The 20926-nt window shown below is 44.5% G+C and overlaps 3 protein-coding genes across 4 annotated transcripts; 1 reads left to right on the plus strand and 2 right to left on the minus strand.

The window, feature by feature from the left end:
• Positions 1 to 1798: 1798 nt before the first annotated feature.
• LOC121620677 (26S proteasome non-ATPase regulatory subunit 11A) lies at positions 1799 to 10199 on the minus strand. 2 transcript variants are annotated; one of them, XM_041956835.1, is made up of 13 exons: positions 10090 to 10199; positions 9259 to 9360; positions 7974 to 8170; positions 6611 to 6668; positions 6206 to 6400; positions 5886 to 6030; positions 5624 to 5684; positions 4697 to 4759; positions 4455 to 4580; positions 4263 to 4298; positions 4110 to 4161; positions 3713 to 3856; positions 1799 to 3021 (listed from the first exon to the last, which is right to left on the minus strand). In XM_041956835.1, the coding sequence occupies exons 1-12, from the start codon at positions 10178 to 10180 to the stop codon at positions 3714 to 3716; spliced, it is 1269 nt and encodes a 422-aa protein (XP_041812769.1). In that variant the 5' UTR covers positions 10181 to 10199; the 3' UTR covers positions 1799 to 3021; position 3713. The 2 variants fall into 2 exon arrangements, with proteins under 2 accessions (XP_041812769.1, XP_041812767.1); XM_041956833.1 differs by having other exon boundaries at positions 1800 to 3025.
• Positions 10200 to 10714: 515 nt separating this feature from the next.
• On the minus strand, positions 10715 to 13791 carry rpain (RPA interacting protein). Its single transcript, XM_041957516.1, has 7 exons — positions 13606 to 13791; positions 13301 to 13492; positions 12955 to 13027; positions 12684 to 12804; positions 12486 to 12549; positions 11523 to 11663; positions 10715 to 11341 (listed from the first exon to the last, which is right to left on the minus strand). The coding sequence occupies exons 1-7, from the start codon at positions 13675 to 13677 to the stop codon at positions 11312 to 11314; spliced, it is 693 nt and encodes a 230-aa protein (XP_041813450.1). The 5' UTR covers positions 13678 to 13791; the 3' UTR covers positions 10715 to 11311.
• A 5768-nt stretch (positions 13792 to 19559) lies between these two features.
• LOC121621338 (cyclin-dependent kinase 5 activator 1-like) lies at positions 19560 to 20676 on the plus strand. The gene is made up of 2 exons (XM_041957766.1): positions 19560 to 20075; positions 20185 to 20676. Exons 1-2 carry the CDS (start codon positions 19560 to 19562, stop codon positions 20674 to 20676), a joined length of 1008 nt encoding a protein of 335 aa, XP_041813700.1.
• The last annotated feature ends 250 nt before the right edge of the window (positions 20677 to 20926 follow it).

Consider the following 20926-nt stretch of genomic DNA (forward strand, 5'->3'; position numbering starts at 1 on the left):
CCAAGCCGGGCAGGACTGAGGGGAGTGGATGTCTCCTTCTCATTGGCTCGCCTGCTCGCTCCCTGCCTCTGCCCTGAGGCCAAGACAGCGCTGACTGTCGCCTGTCTGGCTCCCTGCTTCTCCCCGCAGAAACCTCCAGTAAGCCTCTCCTCGGGTCTGCACCAGAGCGCATAAACAGTTGGCAAGCCCGTAAAGTCCTCTAACTAACATTTACCTCGACATGTCCCGAGGACTTAACAACATGCGAGATTCCCAGCAGAGTAGATAAAGATTTGCCAACAAGAGCGCGCATAATGCTGTTGTGATAGCGTCTGTTTACGCATTAGCTTTACGCCGCTGCCTCCCATTCACATGCAGATGGAGAGCCGAGCGCTGCTGCAGACCCACGCCGGGTCAGTTATTTACAGTTAATCAAGGCGTATTTTTAAAACGGCTTTTCCTGCTTTACATGTGTTGACTTGGGCCCCGGGCTTCTCCCATGCCTCGGGGAAGAGGAGCAGCCACCATGAAGCCTCAGGTGTCCGGAACATTCCTGAAAAACACCATGATGGTGACAGCACAAGGAAAACTTCCACTGAGAGGAAAGACTCAGTCTGCATCGAATGGGCTGAGAGGGATTTGCTTCAGTGCTGAGTGGACAGACCCGAAATGTGTCCACTTGGAAAGAGAGAAGCTTTAATGGCAAATCAATGACAAATCCACTTTCCACACACACACACACACACACACACACACAAAGGGGTAAAAGCGACTCTGTCACTCATCCAGAGAAGTTTCATAATCCCACCACCAGATGTCACTATTGAGGCGACGCTTCAAATCAAAGCAGTTCTGGAGACTTTCAGGAAATAACGGCGACAAAATGAGATTTCCGGTGAGCCGTTAAATCTGACAATGTATGTGATCGAGAGACAGACTAGCTGGTGTTCACTTCTAATCAACAACCGCTGATTCAGGTGGAGTTAAGCGTAGTTCAAAGGCAGTGCTGTTACGCATGCGTGCATCGATCTGAAGCGGCTCTTTGCGTTTTTGCCTCCACAGCCCTGTCAGATGAACCCCAGCAGGAGGCCTACTCCTCCATCAGCACCACCCATCACGTTCCCCGAGTTGATTTCAGCTGATCATAAAGTAGATGTTTGGCTGTTTTTAATGGACTAATTATATAAAAGCAGATGTAGTTGCAATATTTTTTTCATGCATTTGCATGTTTAGAAATGTGAGGTCAAGTTTGCATTCACACAACTAGAAGTAGCAGATGCTGCACATTTATCCACTACTGTTAGCTAACTGTTGATATTAATCCAGCTACATGTGAACCACATAGCCTATAGTTTTATCTAAGCTATTCATTACCTTTACCTGCTGACCCTTATCATTAATCAAGTTAAAGCCTAACATGCTGACCTTTTATCCAGCACTTTTAGCTGATTAAACATTTTGGCCATTAGTTTGACCAAACTATTCATTTCTGGCAGCTATACATTTCAACCATTTATTCATTCTTTTAGCTCTACATTTCAACCATTCATCCCTGACTTCAGCTGTTGCTCGCTGCTGAGTTTTCATAAACTCTCAATCACAACGTGAACTGTTCAGTTGGTATAGACACAGTACGCAGATCTTTAAACCGGCATCACCAAATTGCTGGTTTTAAAGATGCAACGGAATACAAGGGAAATCAAATCCATTTTAAGCAGGTAGCTTCACTGAAAAAATAATCATATAAGAGGCACGCGAAGGGGGAAGCTTAATGAGCCGAAGAGAAAAACCCGTAACACGACGTCATTTCCAGGATCCTAAAATCACACAACTTGCAGGTTTAATTTTTTTTTTTATTAGCATTTGTCTTTCTCTATGTCATATATGGTAAACCCTCGAGTCCTTGCAAAATGAAGTTCCCAGAAATGTACAGCTTGATTTTCTTCAGCGAAACCCGCCCTTTCCCGCACAACAAACCGTCACATCTCAGAACGCAGAGTTCCCTCTCCGGTCACATAACGAGCATCAAAAGCACTTCGTGTGACTGACCAAGCTCTCGGCGGCAAGGTTTCTTCTGTTCTTACGCGTTATAAAAAAAGGGGGACAGTGTGAATACATCAGGCCTTGGACGAACAGAGGTGCTGGGCAATGTTATATACAAACAGGAAGTAGGAGTGCAGCGGGGAGGAATGGGGGCGTAGGAGACCCCGCTGTGGTGATCAATGTCCTCCTCTCCTTGTGGCATGGTCCCGAGTGGACAGGAGAGCAAATTCCCTGTGTGGTCCACGAATTCCAGAATGCCTTGTGAGTGAGGGAGACCACTCGTGGTGAGACGGGTGGGGGTGCAAAGGTCACAGTACGGACGTGAGGAGGAGGGAGGGGTTGTTCTGACGGCCTCTGTTTTCAAAACTGCAGAAAATCAGGGGGAATTCAAACATTCAGCTTTGGGGGCTGGTGGTCAAACTGAACAGGACAGGTAGAATCCGGTGGGAGACACAGACCGACCAACCCACGTTTACCCTCGGTTACACTCTGAGAACAGACCAAGCATGTTTTTTATATATATTACATGTATGTATAAGTACTGTATATGTATGTTTTATTGTTATATTACAAGATTCCCTGATGGCCAGTGCAGAGAGAAACAGAGGGGAAAAAAAGAGGGGGGAAAGGGAGGCTTGTCCAATTTTATACAGTAGAAACCTGTGGTGGGAGGAGAGAGGAGGGGCACAGTGCCTGGATTTGTCCATGGGGTGGAGCACGTTGTGTCAGATCAACCCCCGTCAGATTGGAAGGAGGCGACAGGAGGGAGGGAGAGCAGAGGGCTGAGGGAGGACCAGGAGGAGCGGCGTGTCCACCCGGTCAGTCTGTGGAGCTGTCGGGTCGTCTTCAGGTGGTCAGCTGGTTTGTTTGCTTGCTGGGTTGTCAAGTGTTCGTAATCTCCTCGTCCTCCTCCCCTCGTCCCTCCCGGGCTGAAGTGATCGATCAACGGCGGTCAGACTGGCCCGTGTCACTCCGGACAGGAGGACGGATGGTTTCACTCTGTCTGAAGGAGGGGGGCAAAGACTGGTTGAGGAGAGTTGACGCTGATATTATACAGAAACATGCATTTATAGTCAACGAGCTTCAAGTTGAGATATATGCTTGCTCTCTTTCCAAGAATTAAATCAGACAATTGATCCTTCCCTGCACAAGGAAAAATGTGAAGGGGAGCCAAGTTGAATAAAAATGATTTGTGTGGGACAATGAACAAACGAGACCGCTCGGATGCCAGTAAGGCTCTCTTGCGACCTTGGATTTTTATTTCAAAGAAATTTGGCTCGTTTTACTTGGAGTTTCCCCGTTATTGTTCATTAAATCAGTTCACACACAGGCAGTGGATGTGTTTTTAAGAATTTCTTAACAATGGAAATATATAAAATATTACCAGCCTTATCCTTTGAATGCATTGTATTTAAATACAAACCAATTCTTTTGGTAGTTTTGGCCTTATATTAGTACACATTGTTCTAATTATCATAACTGACTGTCGAGAGAGATGCTGCTGGAAACAGCTTTACAAAAAAACCAGTGGAAACAGTTCGCAAATCAGCCTCATCTTTCTGACCCATCAATAGCAGTTATTTAACGAACAAAATACATGCAAAGTATTGCCTCAGGCCAAACGGTATCTCAACCAACCACCGTGCCATGTACTGAATGATCACACGAGTCTCTGCTCTTTGGCGCTCACCTTATGTTAGCTTCTTGGCTTTGTTGTAGAGTGAGTCGACCACTTTGCTCATGTTCTGAATGGTCTCCAGGGCCGCCTCGTATGTTTTGTCCACCACTGGCTCGTCAAACACAATCAGCACACCTTCACCTTGGTCCAAAATACCTGTCAGGTCAGGTGGGGGTGGGAAGGAAAACAAAAGGAAAAAAGCTAATTTAGTTCAGTTCATTTCACCCTGTATAAATAATTTTGAACAAAGCAACTGCAAAGAAACGTCAGCAAAGTGAAACTGAATTAGCTTAGAATGAGAGCAAATCAGGTGGAAACATCCATAAAACGCTAATATTTACAACAAGGAATCACTAATATTCAGCCATCTCGTCATGTAGCGTTTACTAAAAGAGCTGCAGACACGCACCGTGAAACTTCTTGTCCAGGATCATCTGTGATAATTTCCTCTCCACGTCTCCCTGCAAGACAGACGCAATCACTGTGAAGTGAACTGAAAACTCAGATTTAATGAAAGTGAAAGTCTGAAAGGAAACATTGAGGAACATGAGATGCATTTTACCTTGGGGAGTTTGATGAGAGAGGAAATGTGTGCTATCTGTTAGAATAAAGAGGGACAAGAGTAATGATTACACACCTTAAATACATACGTCTTAACTAATCTGGCTGATTCTGGGGCACTGGGCAAAGATCCATCTCCTGGATAAGGTCAGCATCTGTGTGAACTGACTGTGGCTGAATACGGGCAGATTACCTGGACCCTGGAGAAAGGTTCGATGACCCTGATGAGGTTCTGCTCCAGCAGGTTGTCATACAGCTTGGTCAGATGGGTGCTGATGATGGGGTCATCCCTCAGCTCGGCTTTGTACTCTGTTAGTGCCTTGGGGAGGGCGGAACAAGACATTGTGATCACAAACGAGGAGAGGGGCTGATGCTGTTAGGGAAGATGTAATAAACAGAGCGGCCGACATACGGCACCGAGCTCCAGACACAAACCTTTTCAAAGTCTGCCAGCGACCGGTTCTTACTGGCTTGTGCCACACATTTCAGTGAGTCTGTCTGTAGAAAAACAATAGAAACAAACGGTTATAGGTTAGCAGATGAGCAGCTTTGACTGAGAGACTGAGGAGTTCTGTAATATATGCAACATAAATATGTACATAAAGAAATACCAGCAAAGATCATCCATCTAATTCATCATTCATTCCATCTAAATGTCAGTTTGCTCAGCCCATCCCCCGGATTACTGCTGCTACACCTGTCAAGCTTTCTGTTCTCACACGGCACATTATGCAGTTTACAATGATTACAATGCAAAATTCTTACTCATTTCTGAATCGGGGGCTCCTTTATTTCAGGCAGAGGTAGCCTGAGGCAGCTTACTCCCTCCTAGCTGGTGACCCTTTTACCACTGAACTGACGACTGTCGCTGGCACACTTCATCAAGTGTAGCCAGCTAGCTGTTTGCTACGCGAGTTGGTTCAAAACACCATCCTCACCATCACCGCCATAACACCAGCCTATTTTATCCTCTCAGTTGACTCGTTTTAAAACCAGACCGCCACTTCACGGCTGCGTGTTGCGGACAAAAAGCAGCCACAGGTTGCTGGAATGAAACACACGCTAACATCTGCAGTTTAGTTTGGAGCAGACAGTTTCATCCATTCCTTACACTTTTACTCCCGTTTTCAGTTTAGAAAAGGCTAAAAAGACACCACCTGTCACACTCTTTGAACACAGAATATCCCACCTCACTACAGCCCCACACACAACAATGTGAGGAACTCCAGAGCTTGACAGGCCTGCTGTGCATTCTTATGTATGCTAAGCTATGATTGGATAACTGCTGTTCATGGGAGGGGTTTAGCATAGGTCAGTTATGTTTAAATTCAAAGTCAAATTGTTAGGAGGGAGCAGTGATACCTGTCTGCCAGCGTACCGCAGAGCGAGCTTGCCACTGATGAGGGCCTGGACATCCTCTGGCCTGAGACAGAAACAATGGACATCAGACACAGCACGACAAAAACTGTGCATCTTGTATTAAGTGTTTTAAAACCCAGCATTCGATGAATAATGGCTGCAGAAATAAAATGATTCTAAATTAATCGTGCAGGCTTGTGTGAAGTAATATGGCTCTCAGCATGGTCATGGAGCCTGTCATGTATCTGGGAAGTACGCCACTCACGCATTGAGCATGATTTTGCAGAGCAGCATGTATTTGAGGGCCGTGATGGCTCGGGGGCTGTCGATGGAGTCGTAGCCCTCAAAGGCCTCGTAGAAGTAGGAGTAAGCTGTCTTCCAGTCTTTCTCCTCCGCTGCGTGAATGATCCCTGGAAGACATGACCAAACACACACAGAAACGCCAGGTTAGCTGCAACGGAAAATAAGTAAGTAACTTTAGTTTCATCACCTACTACTCTGGTTTATGTGCTCAGTAACAAGTATATACATCCAGTCGGATACCTCACAACAGTGACTTGGTCAAGTGTTTCTCCTGCTTTGTACCTGACTGCATGTCTAAAGCTGCTTGTAGTTTCGGCGGGCAGTAGATGGCGTTGGCGGTTGTCCTGGCGGATGTAAGGGCGGCGCGGGCTTTGGGCAGGTTACTGAGCGCATGGTATGTCTTACTCTCCAGCAGCTGAACCTCCACCAGCAGGGCCTTGTCATCCATCTTCTTCAGCTCCTGCAGCAACTGGGAGCCTGGTGAGGGGAGGAAGTTCATAGTCAAGCGATCTGTCACATTTTATCCCTGAAAAGAGGATGAGAACTAAAATGGGATGGTACAGGAGTTTGGAACATCCAAAGCAAACATTCTCCATATAATCATTCATGTTATATACATAAGGTTTCTTTTGTTATTCTATAATTGTCAAGATAATTAACAATAACTGCAGATGAGTCAACACTTACCAAGTTGTAGTGCCTCCTGATAGCACTTTGTGTCGAAGTACAGTGAGATGAGACGAGCCTGAGGACAGAGGAGGACAACAACCATGTCAGGGTGCAGGTCTACACTTGTTTAGCGGTCTACCCATAAATGACAAATGCAATGCACGTCATAAAGCTGTACATCAACCATCGTTAGCCCAGGAAGAGTTGAAATCAGACTAAACAATGACGTCATGTAAAATTGCAGTTCTCTAGGGCTGTTAACGAATAAAATCTAAATCTGAATCTTTATTCGCTGACAGTGCTACATGACAGACAGGAGTCACAAACCAGTTTCTATTGTCCAGTAAATGCCTTTTCTTTTTTTCTATTTCCAGGGAAATCTGCTGAAGTCTGACATATGTAAGTCTCGCCTGTCATAATATCCTGTGAAAATAATTCCTGAGATAGATGTGAAAATATTAAATACTCCAGCTCCACACTCTGTTTCCCCCGCTCCTTCTCTGATGTCTGTCCTCTCTCTCACTCCTCTCCCGAATTGGATATTAAGCGTTTATTTCAACCAAACCAGAGTTGGTGATGATTGTTGGAACGGTGGAAAGACGAGCCAAGAAGTCGCGTTTGAAAGAAGTGTGCTTTACGATGATAAAATCACTGTTTCTCTGAATGGAGTCTGGTGGCTATTTCTGGTTAAACAGAATGGATCTGATTGTTTAACAAGAAGGCATCTTAGTAGGGATCCTTTCCATAGTGTTGTCAGACACTGAGTCTGTCAGTGGCAAAAACAAACACTTTCAGTGGACGTACACTGACAGGCACAGAGACTCAGAGGGGTTAAAGTGCAACATGTTTCATGGCTGCCAGATGCTGCGCTCCTGTATAATACTCAAAAAACTTCACTTGGACCAAAAAAAATGTGACGATAAGGCCCATAATCAGATAATGTGTGAACGGAATTCCTCCCGTTTGTTCAGGTTTCATTTTAGGAAATAAGTTAGACGAGATTAAAAATGTGTGGCAGCGTTTTAGTCTAGCTAAAACGGTTAGCATAAATTGGTTGCTGTTTGTTCAGTGTATTTAGTCCAGCTGCTAAACACACCTACACAGGTGGAACAGTTTGCCAAGGATTTCTCCTACCCAGGGATCATTTCAGCATTTCATGACCTATCTGGTTGGTTTTACTGGACAAAGGGCAACAATGATCCACGTCACAGTTTGTTTGGACAGGGACCCACAGTTCCAGGTATCTTGGTGCGGTTACCTGGTGCTACTTAGAGTAGGAACAACCTGTTCTCACTTGCCCAAACAAACCTGAAAAGGAGAGCACCAGAGGTTGAACAAACTGCTTGCCGTGAACAAGCCCTGCGACAACACCCCGTCTCACCTCTAAAGCCTGTCTGAGGAAGGTCCGCTTCTCAGCCTTGGCCCACTCTATGCACTCGAGACAGAGCTCGACCTCCTGACCTGTGGCAGCCTCCATGTCCAGGAACAGGTCCAGCAGGGAGCGGACCAGGCGGGCTGCCTTGGCCTTGGAGATGGAGTTGAGGAAGGGGCGTACATACTTCAGCAGACCCCCAAGCTCTGAGTAGATGGTGGGAGGGAAAGAAAGAAAGAAGAAAATGGATAAATAGAAAACAGCTGAAAATAAGCTTACGATCAATCTGCCACTATGGTCGAAGTACCAGGTGTCTTCCTCTTCAACTGCGTTGATCAATCACAGCACTTCCCCTGGCCCAAATGTCAGGCAGGAACAAACTTTACACCCAAAGGTCACTCAAGCTCCAACCAGCAACCACATTCCTTGCCAAATGTTTTAGTTTGTTTGTTTTAAAAAGGCAGAAAGATTCTTTTCATGAGAGGGTCCTTAAACATCATACAGCAGGTTTACTTACAGGCTTAAAATCTACACCTGCACTAAAAAAAATATTCCTTGGAGATCTCCATTCAAAAACATTCTCAGTATAGTATTATGTTAACTCCTTGTCTAGCAAAAGCTTTGCAGCATTTTGTCACAAATACAGCTATCTTGAATGTGTGACCCTGTTCTCATGTACATGAGTAAATAAACAACAACTTTGGTTTTTGCTTAATTTTCATCAAGACAGCCATATGATGTCCAAACAAACAAGTGAACACCGGACGAAAAATCTATTGTTGCAAACAGGTATTAGGTCAAAAGTTGTGGACGACACCAGAAGTCCCTCATGATAAAGTATGAGCCAGGAGGGATTTCTATATGCCGCCTGTGAAATGGGCCTCATGTAGAAAATGGCAGCTAGCCCATTCAGTAAGGAGAGCAGATGAGGTGAACAGCTAACCCATACACATCTGACAAACACTCTTGTCTGAAGTGCCTTGCTGTCAGTATTGTTAACACAGTTTGATAACATTATCAGATCAGCGACAACAGACATGAGTCCTTCTGAAATTTGAAGAGGCACTCACATATAAAAAACAAACAGCAACATTGTGAGTCTTCTGTGAGCAAAATCAAACTACACCCCAAACCTCAGCAATGTGGATACTGATTCAGGACTCTTACTCATGTGGCTTGACTGCATGAACCGAAAAACTACCAAAAGTATGACATAATGATATAAAGCTTTGTGTGAGTGTGTGTGTGTCCAAATCAAACAGTAGGTACAAGTATGGACATCATGTTCTGTTACCTGCAGCCTGTCCTGTTTTGGCCAGCAGCCCACCCAGCTCCAGGATGCTCTGCTCTTTAACACGCACCGCCTCCTCATCACTCTCGTGTATGTCCCGCTTCACTACAACACAAAGACACACACAAAATATACATATAATGATGTAATCTGATCCGTATAGACGTGAATCACCGCGATATACAAACCGTGAAAATACAGATTTTACACGCTTTTCTTCTCTCTCCAGTGACTAATATTAAGTCAAGTTATATCATGGATAGGTTTGGTTGGATGGCAAGAAGCCAAGTGGCTAACGAAATATCGGACCTGTCAAATTAGACAATAACGTAAAACGATCGTGACAGCTACATAGCTACGCTTTATCAATTAACACAAAGCACCATTTGGCACATAAGCATAAACTAGGTGATGTGACACAGGACGTGATGTTAAGAGAGTCAACTCAGTTTCACATTAATTTCCTTGTCGGCCTGACATGTCTCAAGACGAGGCATAGCTGCTAACAACGCTGGCTGCATGCTAACGTTAACTAGCCAGCTGTCACCCAAGTTCCTGTCAAATGAATGAGCCGGAGTCGCTAACGTTAGCTTGACTGGTAAGCTAGCCGGTGAGTTGCTAGCCGGCTAGCCCGCTGCTGCTGACTCACTGTGCAAGCTAGGAGAAAAAAGAGATGGCCAGCACTGGGCTAGCTAACTTAGCTTAGCTGCTAACTGGCTAACAGCAAACATTGCTAACTCAACTGCTCCTTTTTATGGTGTGGTGTATAGCTTCAGTGTCTCAGCGTTAAGTGGTTTTTATTTTCTAGTGCCATGCTTTTAGGATTATATTTACCTATTGAATGTAAGATATCGATAGAGGCATTCCGATCTGTTCCAAGAAGAGACTGTGCTCTCTGAAACTCAGCCACTGCCGCGGCTGCCATCTTTCCTCTGCCTGCCTCCGCTCCGCTCTGCCTGCCTGTTTTCCGGTCAAGTCGTTCACATGGTCTGAACAATGCTGCCTCCTACTGGTGATGCCAAGTTCTGCCTGCCAAGAAGTATAGGAGCTTGTAATCATTTCTAAAGCTAACTGCTGTCTAAAGACGACCAAATATTGACTGTCTGATTCATGCTGATAGATGTTCTGTCATTTATAGCTTATGATCATTTAGACTGATCAGTGTTTAGGTGAACGCCAGGAATTGCGTTTCCTTGATTTGATAAGTTTGAAATGTACACATTTCTTGATAAATCCCACAAGCGAACTCTTTGCTTGGCCTTTTCTAAGTGTTTTTCAGTATTGCATTTCAGACAGATAAATACATGCTGGTAACAACAGACAAACTCAAAGTGTGCATGCGATATCAAAGGAGCTGATATTGTAGCTGCAGAAAAAAGATAGGATAAACTTTATTAATCCCAGCTGGGAAAGTCTGTGTTACAAGAGAGAGCAAGAGAGAGAGAAATATTGGAAAATATTGAGAAATACTGAAAAATTGCACAAGGATTAAAAAACCTGGTTGGTATGGATAAGTTAAGTGAAAGAGATCAGAGTACTGAGACATGTTGCACTAGACAAAAAGAACAAAAATAAATGTTTTGTTTATATCATGTGTCTGAAATGTGCAGTGCAATAGCATCTCTATGTTTTGGTGGTATGAGGTTGCATTACATTTACATCCAGGAAAATGTGAACTGTGCAAGACTCCAGCTGCAACTTCAGGTCCAAATACATTACCCTTAATCCACAATAGCACACACAGTAGTCAAAATATAAAATATCAAATATGTCAAGTTAAGTTTCAACAATTTTCTGTTGTACAAGTATAGCAGTCAGATTTTATTTATGTAACTTAAAAAGCTAAATAGTTTCAATGAACTTTATGATAGTAAAATGATTCATACACAAATTTATCAAAGCTTCAATATGACTACAGGCGTCAAATGGTACAGCACAATAAAGAACATCTGTACAGTATTTATATAAAATAGCTTTATTTGAAAACACATAGAGAACAAAAATATAAAACATCAAATGTCACGAGTTAAGTAACTCATGACTGGCAGGTCTGCTTTCACAGCACAATGGACAGGTAGTCACACACCTGAAAGCAGAGAAAACAATACACTAGTAATTCATCACAACAAATACCACTGGTACTGCGCAACAGACTAAGAAATCTGTCATGGGGAGTTATGTACTTCAACTTTCCAGGAGCAGCGTCAGATTTGTCTTGAACTTCCTGAAATTTCTTTAAAAATGAGCTGGCAGAGACTGTGCCATACCTTGCAGCTTATCATCAGGCTGGGGGAGCTGTCTGTGTTGGCAGCTACAGAGAAAACGGGGTTGTGGAGACAATCCTCCATGTGCTCGGAGACCCTGGACTCGAGAAGATGCCGCAGGATGTCGGGGGTGACGTTCTGTTTCTAATGACAAGGTGACAAATGTTGCATGACTTTAGCTGAAGCCAATGCTTAATTACTGGACCTTGGGCTTTTTTGCATGATTTTTCAATTTCATGTTTTTCACATGTTTACAGATCATCAGGGCAAATATCTGTATATGAATGAAGAGAACAGTACCAGGAATATAAGAATCATGTTAATGGGACTTACTAATACATTTATCGTAATTATGTAAAAAAAAAACGCTTAAAATATTGTGATTCTCACGTAACTTCTGGGGCAGTAGGAACTGATTTTACTAGGTTTTCTAAGTGGATTTATGGATGTTGACCCACGATGGACATGACAGATATCTTGAGAAAGAATAAAAAGGTACAGACACACGGGATCCATTGATGGATGTCAAGTCGACATATCCATTTCATTTTCAATGGCGAGCAGGAGATGTGGCTACTCAGTGTATGATGGATATAACACTCGAGTTGACACACCCGCTGCTGTATCTGAATTTGAATAATGGCGAGTGGTCTTCTGCTTTATGCAAATGAGTCCATCCAGCACAGCACACCAGGATCATGAAAGGTCAGATCAAACTGTCAAACTGGACAGTGCTGATAAAATATGAAGATTCTGTTACTGCATTGGCGATTTCAGTGAGATTTTTGATGCAAATTGCAGCAAGCGGGCACTAAGGGTAACATATTGTGCATTAAAAGATGAAAACACAACCTTCTCATGACTTTAGCTGAGGTAATTTGATTTATAAAAACATACCCTGTAATATAAAACCAAGTGCGCTCATTTGTCCCTTAGTTTTAGTAAGGTGAAGTTCAACAAACAAACCTTAGTGTTAATGTAAAGTCCACAGGGACAGGAGACAAAGTGGCTGTTGATGTTTAAGTTGTTCCTGCAAGACACAAGAAGAATGATGTCCATAATGTTGAATTTAAAAAATGCATTTGTTATCAACACACCTCCTGACATAAACCAGCAGTGACAGGTTCCCACAAACTGGTTGTAGCAGTCATTTCTGGGACTCACGTGTGACATACGGGGCAAATTATGTGCATCTCTTCCATCTCTTCCATCCCTTCCACAACAGACGATATGTACTGCTGCTCAAACTGCAGGTTCCTCTCATACTCTTCAATAATAGACATTTCTGTAGCACAAAGAAAAGAACGAACAACTTATCCCAACAGGCTCATACAGTCTTGTTTCTACTGCATCTGCAGAAAGATTTGTTTTAACATCTAGAGTCAAGAGTTTGAATGGAAAAAGTAGGATGATTTCATTCATGCAAATGCATTACCTTGAGACATGAGCTCCTGCTGGATCTCTTCGAGCACTGCCAGTTCATCATACTCCTTCATGACACTGAACATCTGTTGAGAAAAGAAAGCAGATCTCCGCTCAGCTACAGAGCTAAAAACAGATGGTTAGTTCAGCTCTATGAGTCAGCTATAGGAGTAACAGTTTATTACTGAATGATTTCATGTGAAGAAAAAAATATTTTGATTTGTAATAAGTTGTTCTTAAAGGTGCAGAGCAATCTGAAGGTAAAGGGATGCCCTCTAGGATAAACACAGAACTAAAAATAGGCGCAGAGACCCGGTGATGGCTAAATTAATCCTAGAGAGAGAGAGGAAGAGACAGACCTCTGCTCTGCCCTCTGGCCCCCACAGCGAGGGCAGCCTCCGGTCCTCTGACTGCAGGGCGGTCCACTCCTGCTCCATCACCTCCTGGACGATGATGGAGGCCCCGGAGCCGCTGCACTGCTGGCTCTCTCCCATCTGACGATATCTGTCCAGCAGCCTCGACCGGCTGTTTTTGAGTCTGTCCACACAGCGCTACAGAGGACACGAAGAAAAACCAAACAGCATGAAGTTAAACTCAGACGATGTCAGCGGCGTCCCCGGCATGCTAACTAACGTTAGCTAACAGACGCGTCTTCATTTCTCACCTTGCGGTATGTTTCTTTCCATGGCGGAGTCGTTCCTTTGTAAAGTGAACGGTGTCTGTGAAAGGCATCCATCTGTCGCGCTAATAGTAAGTGTCAAGCTACATACAGGCAAAGACTTGTTCAAACAAAGTAGCTAAACTTGGGGAAAACCACGAAAACCAAAACATTTCGGCTTTTAACCTCGTGCCCCGGAAGTGAATGTGCGCCGCCGCGGAGTGCCTGATGGGTTTTGTAGTTCTGCCAGATAATGCTTTAGCTACCATAAGTCATGAGAGTGGGAGTGAGTCAGAGTCACAGCCAGGATGCTCTGAATGGTGTTTGAAGGCCAGCAGTTAACACGTCCGTGTTTGCAACTATTTTTTAACGACATTATCAAGACATCACAAATTAATTATTTTGGTTATGTCGTGGTAACAAAACTTGTTCAGGAATAAAAATCTGGTGTAGTTTTTTATTTTTTAATTTAAAAAAATGATTTTGCTTAACAGTGGCTAAATATGATCTAAAATGATAGAATCAGCCTATGAAATATGAACTATATGTAAAACAATACAATTTTAAAAAGTACTTATCGATTTCCCATGCATACTGAATACAGTAATACAACTTAGTAAAACTACTAACAACCTCTACTGAAACTCTTGCCCCTAAACACATGCGTAACCACCATGGTGCATGTTTTGTCCACAGATCAAATGTTGCCCTACTTTACATTTCCAAGTCATGGAGCAGCATTTATATGCTTAGTTTTGGGGGTTTTTTTTCTTTGTCTTCCTTTTTTCAGGTACTTCCGCACAAAATGAACTTGCAGAGGACTGAGCTTTGGTTAAGTATTCCATCACACTGATCAGGTAACACAAGCCTCCGCATAAACTACCTCTGTCCAGTCTGAAGCAGATTCTCTTTGATCAAGATATTTTATCACTTCATTATGGACAAAGCAGGATCCTCAGCAATCCTGGAGTGTGTGCAATTTACTGTATATCATCCCATTCTTGTGGTCTTGTAAGGTATAACATTTGTTTAGCTGGATAGCTTTATGTGCATTTTCTTTTTCTTTCTTTTTTCTTTTTGTTTTTTTCTGTGTTGTTTTGTTTCGTTGACTGCATTAAAATTGAAAACCATCAAAAATTATATAATAAATCCATCGGTCTGAACATTTTGTCCGCTATCATTTCTATACATCCTGTATTACTTGCTCTGTATTACTATGTTTTTACACAGTCAGCCAGGTGACTCACTGTGTGTACATCATAGTCCGGAGGTCAGCTGATGTTATTCTCCTCAGCCTTCAGATGCACCATCCTCTTCAAGATGCTTTACAAATCCCCCCCTCTCTTCCAACTCAGCGGCATCCTTTGCCAGAGGGTAGAACTGTATTTGGGAAGCAAGCCATTAAAGATAAATCTACTTTCTATCTTATAGCCTCCATACTGGCTTTATGGAGACTTGCCATGGCTGAAAAAGGCCATTAATTAGCAGCGTGACATAGGAGAATATCGAGAATGACACCTCCTGATGTAGAACATCAAGGTTCGGGTTGTGGGGTCCCACATTATCAGCGGATTCTGATACGGGGAGTCCTGAGCGTGGAAGACAACAAATAAAAATTAGAAAGACTTTCCACACAATGTAACATGTGAATTATGCTGGTGGCATTGCAACTAAATAAGGAAAGGAAAGGAAAGGAAAGGAAAGGAAAGGAAAGGAAAGGAAAGGAAAAAGAAAAATACAAGGCAAGACAACATGAGTGTGTTTGCTGAAATCACACAAGCCAGAGCTGAAACCAGCTGGGACATGGATGTGTGACAGGATGATACGACCTCTCTAGCTCAGTCAAAAGCACTCTGCAGCTTCTGCGAGGCGTCCTTCACTTTTAAAATAGAGAATGGCCAACAACAACTGGAGCTGCAGTATGCATCACGCTCATCTATCTCAAAGCCACCTGGTGCCTTTTTGTTGGCCGTATATGTTGAACATGAAGAGAAATTTGTCCAATACAGATGATAATATTATGACAGAGGATAGCAACACTCACAGACGCCAGGTCTGCGTGAACAATAAAGAATCAATTTTGTGTTATTTACTACAAATCACTCAGGGCCCAGTCCACCCAGCCAGGACCACTGGAACTTGAATACACAGCTCTGTTTGTCCTTTGCATTTTCTTTAAAATTTTTAAAAGAGGACCCAACATGAAGTAAACTCTGCAGGCAGTGCTAAAATCTGAAAAAATAAGCCAGATGAAGTCATCATATACAGTATCTGGTTGTAGAAGCTTGTGTCAAGTGTCCTTGGCTCCCCATGTGTGAGTGCTTGCTCCTGCTGTTAAAGCCCTTTGAGTGGTCAATAAGACTAGGCTATATAAATACAGTCTATTTACCAAAGCATTTACACAAATATAATGATATTTACTCAGGATCTTGGCGTAACTGTGAAGTCATCTGCAAAGGTAAGCGTGCCATCTGCTGGCTGTTGACAGGAAATGAACTGCTGAACTAACACAAGACACACACTGTTTGACAGTTAGACACCAGGTTACACATGTTTTATATTTTTATTTTATTTTTGTCTTATTAGTTCACACTCAGACTCAAAACGTTATTTGTTCAACTGTATGCTTATCTACAGATACATATCACCTGATGTGCAATAAAAACAATAATCTTTGTGTTACACTTGCATGTATGTATTGATGTAAGCCTGCCAATTAAACACTGTCTTCATTCAGTTATCAAACAGTCATCTGTGGAAAACACTGAGAAGAGGAGAACTGTGTCTTTGGTGGAACAATTAATAACTCATAGATGTCTAGATCATGGGGCCAGACTGTTATGTTATCCTGGTTTAATTTGTTGCTGTTTTTTTATTGATTGTTTTTCGTAAGGGTTCACAAGCCAAAAAAAAAGTTGAAAACCACTAGTATAATCTAGCAGTTTTGTTAGTGGACGTGTAAAAAAAAAATTGCTGTTTTATATAAAATCATATCCTGAAAAGTGTAATGTTAACTGTCAAATAAACGTTATGGAATTAAAAGTACTATATTTCTCTTTGAGATGTTGAAGTACAGGCACCTTGAACTGCAGCCTGCTGTGTGTAGAGCAGTACGTCATTGAGCAATGGAGACCCACGTAGTTCATTTCCACCATAGTTCACAATTCCAGGGAGGTGAATCCACGCTTTTTCTAATAACGACAGCAGCATCCCCCCCATACAGAATATAATGTCGCGGACTGCCAGCGGTCATGAGCACGCTTGCCTGTGGGCGGATTTGGCCCCCACAGTGTTGGCGGGGCTCGGCCTCCTCCAGCTGATTCATAAAATCCTCGGAGCTCCTCTTCGGGAGCCGGGCTCCTCCGCCTCGGCAGCAGCTTTGACACCTCTGCTGGGCTGGTTCAGCACCTCGGACAGCGCTCCCTCCGATAGGCTGCAGCCCGTCGGCGGCCAATGGCCTGAGCGGCGCGGTTGCGGCAGCGGCGCGCGGCAGCGGCAGCATCCCGGCAGCAGCCAATGAGAAGGCGCCATTTCTCTCCCGCATCCAACCCGAATAACTGCAGATGCCCGCATCAAAGCAGCGGGTCTCCCCCCTCCCCTATCTCTCTCTCTCTATGGCAGGTTTGCATAGCTGAGGGTATAAGCTGCTCTATTTTTGGAATTCATAGTGGCCATTTTTTCCCCTCTCTCGGTATTCTCCGCCTTTGTTTTGATTTAGCTTTTTGGACCGAGAGCCTCCGCGCTGCTTTCTTTACGTCTGAAGGAGGTTTTCCGAGCCGTGAGCATCGCAGCGGGACAGTAATAGCCGTGACCGTATAGATTTTCAGCTCTCAATGGAAGACATCTTCCTACTCGCTGCGAGCGAAGGAGTGAAGCACATTTCGCATCTGCTTCGCATCTGTATCCTCATCGACGAGCGGGGGACTTTTGACAAATGAAGCTGTGAAAAAAAAGAAGGCAGCATCCACCGGGAGACCAACCTGTCCGCCTGCAACGCTGGGGCTCGTATATCACCGGGTACAGAAGCGTTTTCACGCCCTGGACCCTGTGCTGGCGGTGCGGAAAGACAGCGTTTGCACATTTCGACCGCATTTGCCCAGCAGCCAGGGGGTCAAGGTGCGATATATGGATCCCACAAGAAGAGCGGATTAATCAGAAGGTAGGAAGAGCTGCGTGTGGGAACAGCATCTTTTCGTGCCTGCAGATGATAAAACAAAACAATCTAACGAGGGGGGTAAATACCGCTCAGAAGCCAACAATGTAGACATAATCACCCAACGCACAGGTGTGTGGCCGCTCTATTCTGCATATTTAGATGACATCTGTTGCTAAAAAAAAACAAACAAACAAACAAACAAAAAAATGCATCAGACAATCATCCCAGGCAGCAGCATCACATTTGTCCTGTTAGCCGTGGATGTGTGAGAGCACAGGCCCGGCAGCTCAGGTCTCTGGAGCTGCCTTGTGTTGGAGGGGCTGTTTTTCAAGGCTTCCATTTTGAAGCTAAGATGGATGCTTGCGCACATTTCTTCCTCATGCCTCTGTGGCCTTATCTTGGCTCTTATATAACGCGGGCCTGCGGTGCGCTGACGGGAGACACGGTGCATACGCTTTATGTAGAGGGGCGTCAGGGACGAGGTCTCATCATTAACGATGGATAGCAGATTAAAAGCGAAAGGAAGAGAGATTGGTGGTGTCTGTGGTCCCCGCGTCTTCTGGTCTGTGCACTGCTGCTGTGAAGGAATGCCGTCAAATCATGGACCCATAGGATGTATGAGATGTGTGAGGGTTTCAGACATGCTGAGATTTTAGAGATAAACCAGAATAAACTCCATTTATGCACAATGTTCTATTAAGTTCTGCTAATCAACATGTTATCATAGATAAATGACGCATTTGTTGTAAAATGCAATTACCTTTTAAAGGTTTAAATCTGACTCACTGTTCATCCAAAAACAAAAAACAAGTAAAAACAACATAAACAATAACAATAAAAACCCAGATTAACTCAAGGTCCACTTACTAGGTTTTTTTTCTGCAGGGCTTTCAATCATATTTCATGATCTTCTTTAGGGAATTGGGCTTGCTCAGTTGACATGGTTGCTAGGGGACACCATCATCACCATGGAAAAATCTATTTTGGTGGTTACATCCATACTGAGCCAACTCCATTAGCTGAGGAAGACTGAGGCTGCCAGCTTTGCATGAAACCAACACGTGGACTATGATGACTTTTCTTCTTCTGACTCACTCAATTAATTAAAAATGTGACTGTGAGAATTCTTTACTGACCGTGGAAACAGACAAGAACTATCTTGACACAAGGTCCACGACCTTGCGCTCAAAAGCTCCAGAATAAACAGAGGAGTGGGCCTTGAGTCACCCACTTTAAAACAGCACCGCGAAGGCTCATTCTTAGCTTTAAAAACAGCCGCATGGGAAAAAAATCCCAAACTTAACTCAAGTCTAAGCTTCTACTTTTTTTTTCCCCCAGAGTTTTTAATTTCATCTCATTTCTCACATCTTCCTTGGCAGGTGGGGTTGGCTCAGTTGTCATGGTAGCTGGGGCACAGCGACAGCACCATGGACGTAGCGATCTAAGCAGCTGTCTCTGTGAAAACTGATTAAACTCCTTCTGCTGAGGAAGACCATCAGATGCTAAATAAATGGCCACTGAGTTCAGATGTTTTTGTCAAATTAAACAGTCATCTTTAATGAATTTTAATAGTCTTGTCAGAACATGTTTGCAACTAATAGCTTGACTGTGCATTGTCTGTTACATATAATGTAACTAATGGAGTACATTGCCACCTCTTCCTGTTCTTCGCTCACAGGTTCGACTTCCTCCAGAAACACTTTGGTCCTCTCGCAGCTCTTCGTCTAGACCAATCAAAGAGCTTTTCCCCCACTGCTCCCCTCTCCACCCTTCCTCTCCCACTGCTAACTCTCGTACAGGCATCATGGGTACGGTGCTGTCGCTGTCACCCAGCTACCGCAAGGCAGTGCTGTTTGAGGACGGCCCGGCCACGGTAGGCCACTACACAGCAGTCCAGAACAGCAAGAACGCCAAGGATGCTGCTGCAGCAGCCGCCAAGTCCCTTAAACGCCCCTCTATCATCAATGTGTTGCCATGGAAGCGCATCGTGGCTGTATCGGCAAAGAGGAAGGGCTCCAAGAAGCTGCAGTCCGACGCCGGCGACGGTGGAAAAGGGAGCTCTCCGGAGGGCCACGCCACTGCCATGACCAACTCAGCCTGCAATAGCTTGAAGCTGAAGAAGTCTCAGTCCTGCGCTAACCTCTCATCCTACTCGTCAAGCCAGGACCCCTCGGCCACTACCACCACTACCTCCTCCCACCTGCCCACCTCCAAGACCCTGGCCAACGTAGTTACTGTCGCTGCCAAAAAGAATTCCCTCACAGGCTCCGGGATCCAGCCGTCTACTGCAGCCGGCACACCAAAGCGTGTCATCGTCCAGGTAACCCTAATCCCAGCCGTGTCTTATTTGATCTGTTTTGTAATCAAAGAAACTTTGTTGCTAAATGCTAATTTGAAATCCTTCCCTCTTTTCTGCTTCCTCCTCTCAGGCCTCCACCAGTGAACTGATGCGCAGCCTGGGCGAGTTCCTGTGCCGTCGGTGTTACCGACTGAAGCGTCTATCCCCGACAGATCCGGTGCTGTGGTTGCGCAGTGTGGACCGCTCCCTCCTCCTTCAGGGCTGGCAGGATCAGGGCTTCATCACGCCGGCCAACGTGGTCTTCCTCTACATGCTGTGCCGTGACGTGGTCTCGTCCGAGGTGGCCTCGGAGCGCGAGCTGCAGGCCTCGCTGCTCACCTGCCTCTACCTGTCCTACTCCTACATGGGCAACGAGATCTCCTACCCGCTGAAGCCCTTCCTGGTCGAGGCGGAGAAGGAGGCCTTCTGGGACCGCTGCCTGGAGATCATCAACCGCATGAGCGGCAAAATGCTGCAGATCAACACCGACCCGCACTTCTTCACCCAGGTGTTTGCTGACCTGAAGAACGAGAGCAAGAAAGAGGAGGAGAAGACCAAACTCCTCATAGGCCTTGACCGATAAGAAGGAGCCGGGAGGGGGGAAGGAAGGGAGGGTGGAAAGAAAGATTGATGGTGGTAAAAGGTTAAGGACGGGAGGACTAGTGTAATGCAGTGCAGCGATACCTTTGAGCAGTGCTGTTGTCTGGCGTCTCTACTGGTTTGTCATTAATCAAATTTCCTGTTCGTAGCTCAGAACAAAGAGCTTCTGGGATTAAACACAGCATTTCAATCCTCTGAGTTCGGTAATGAGCCATCTGCACACTAACAAGCTT

The sequence above is a fragment of the Chelmon rostratus genome, chromosome 17 (assembly GCF_017976325.1).
Source record: "Chelmon rostratus isolate fCheRos1 chromosome 17, fCheRos1.pri, whole genome shotgun sequence".
In the NCBI taxonomy this organism is placed as follows: domain Eukaryota; kingdom Metazoa; phylum Chordata; class Actinopteri; order Chaetodontiformes; family Chaetodontidae; genus Chelmon; species Chelmon rostratus.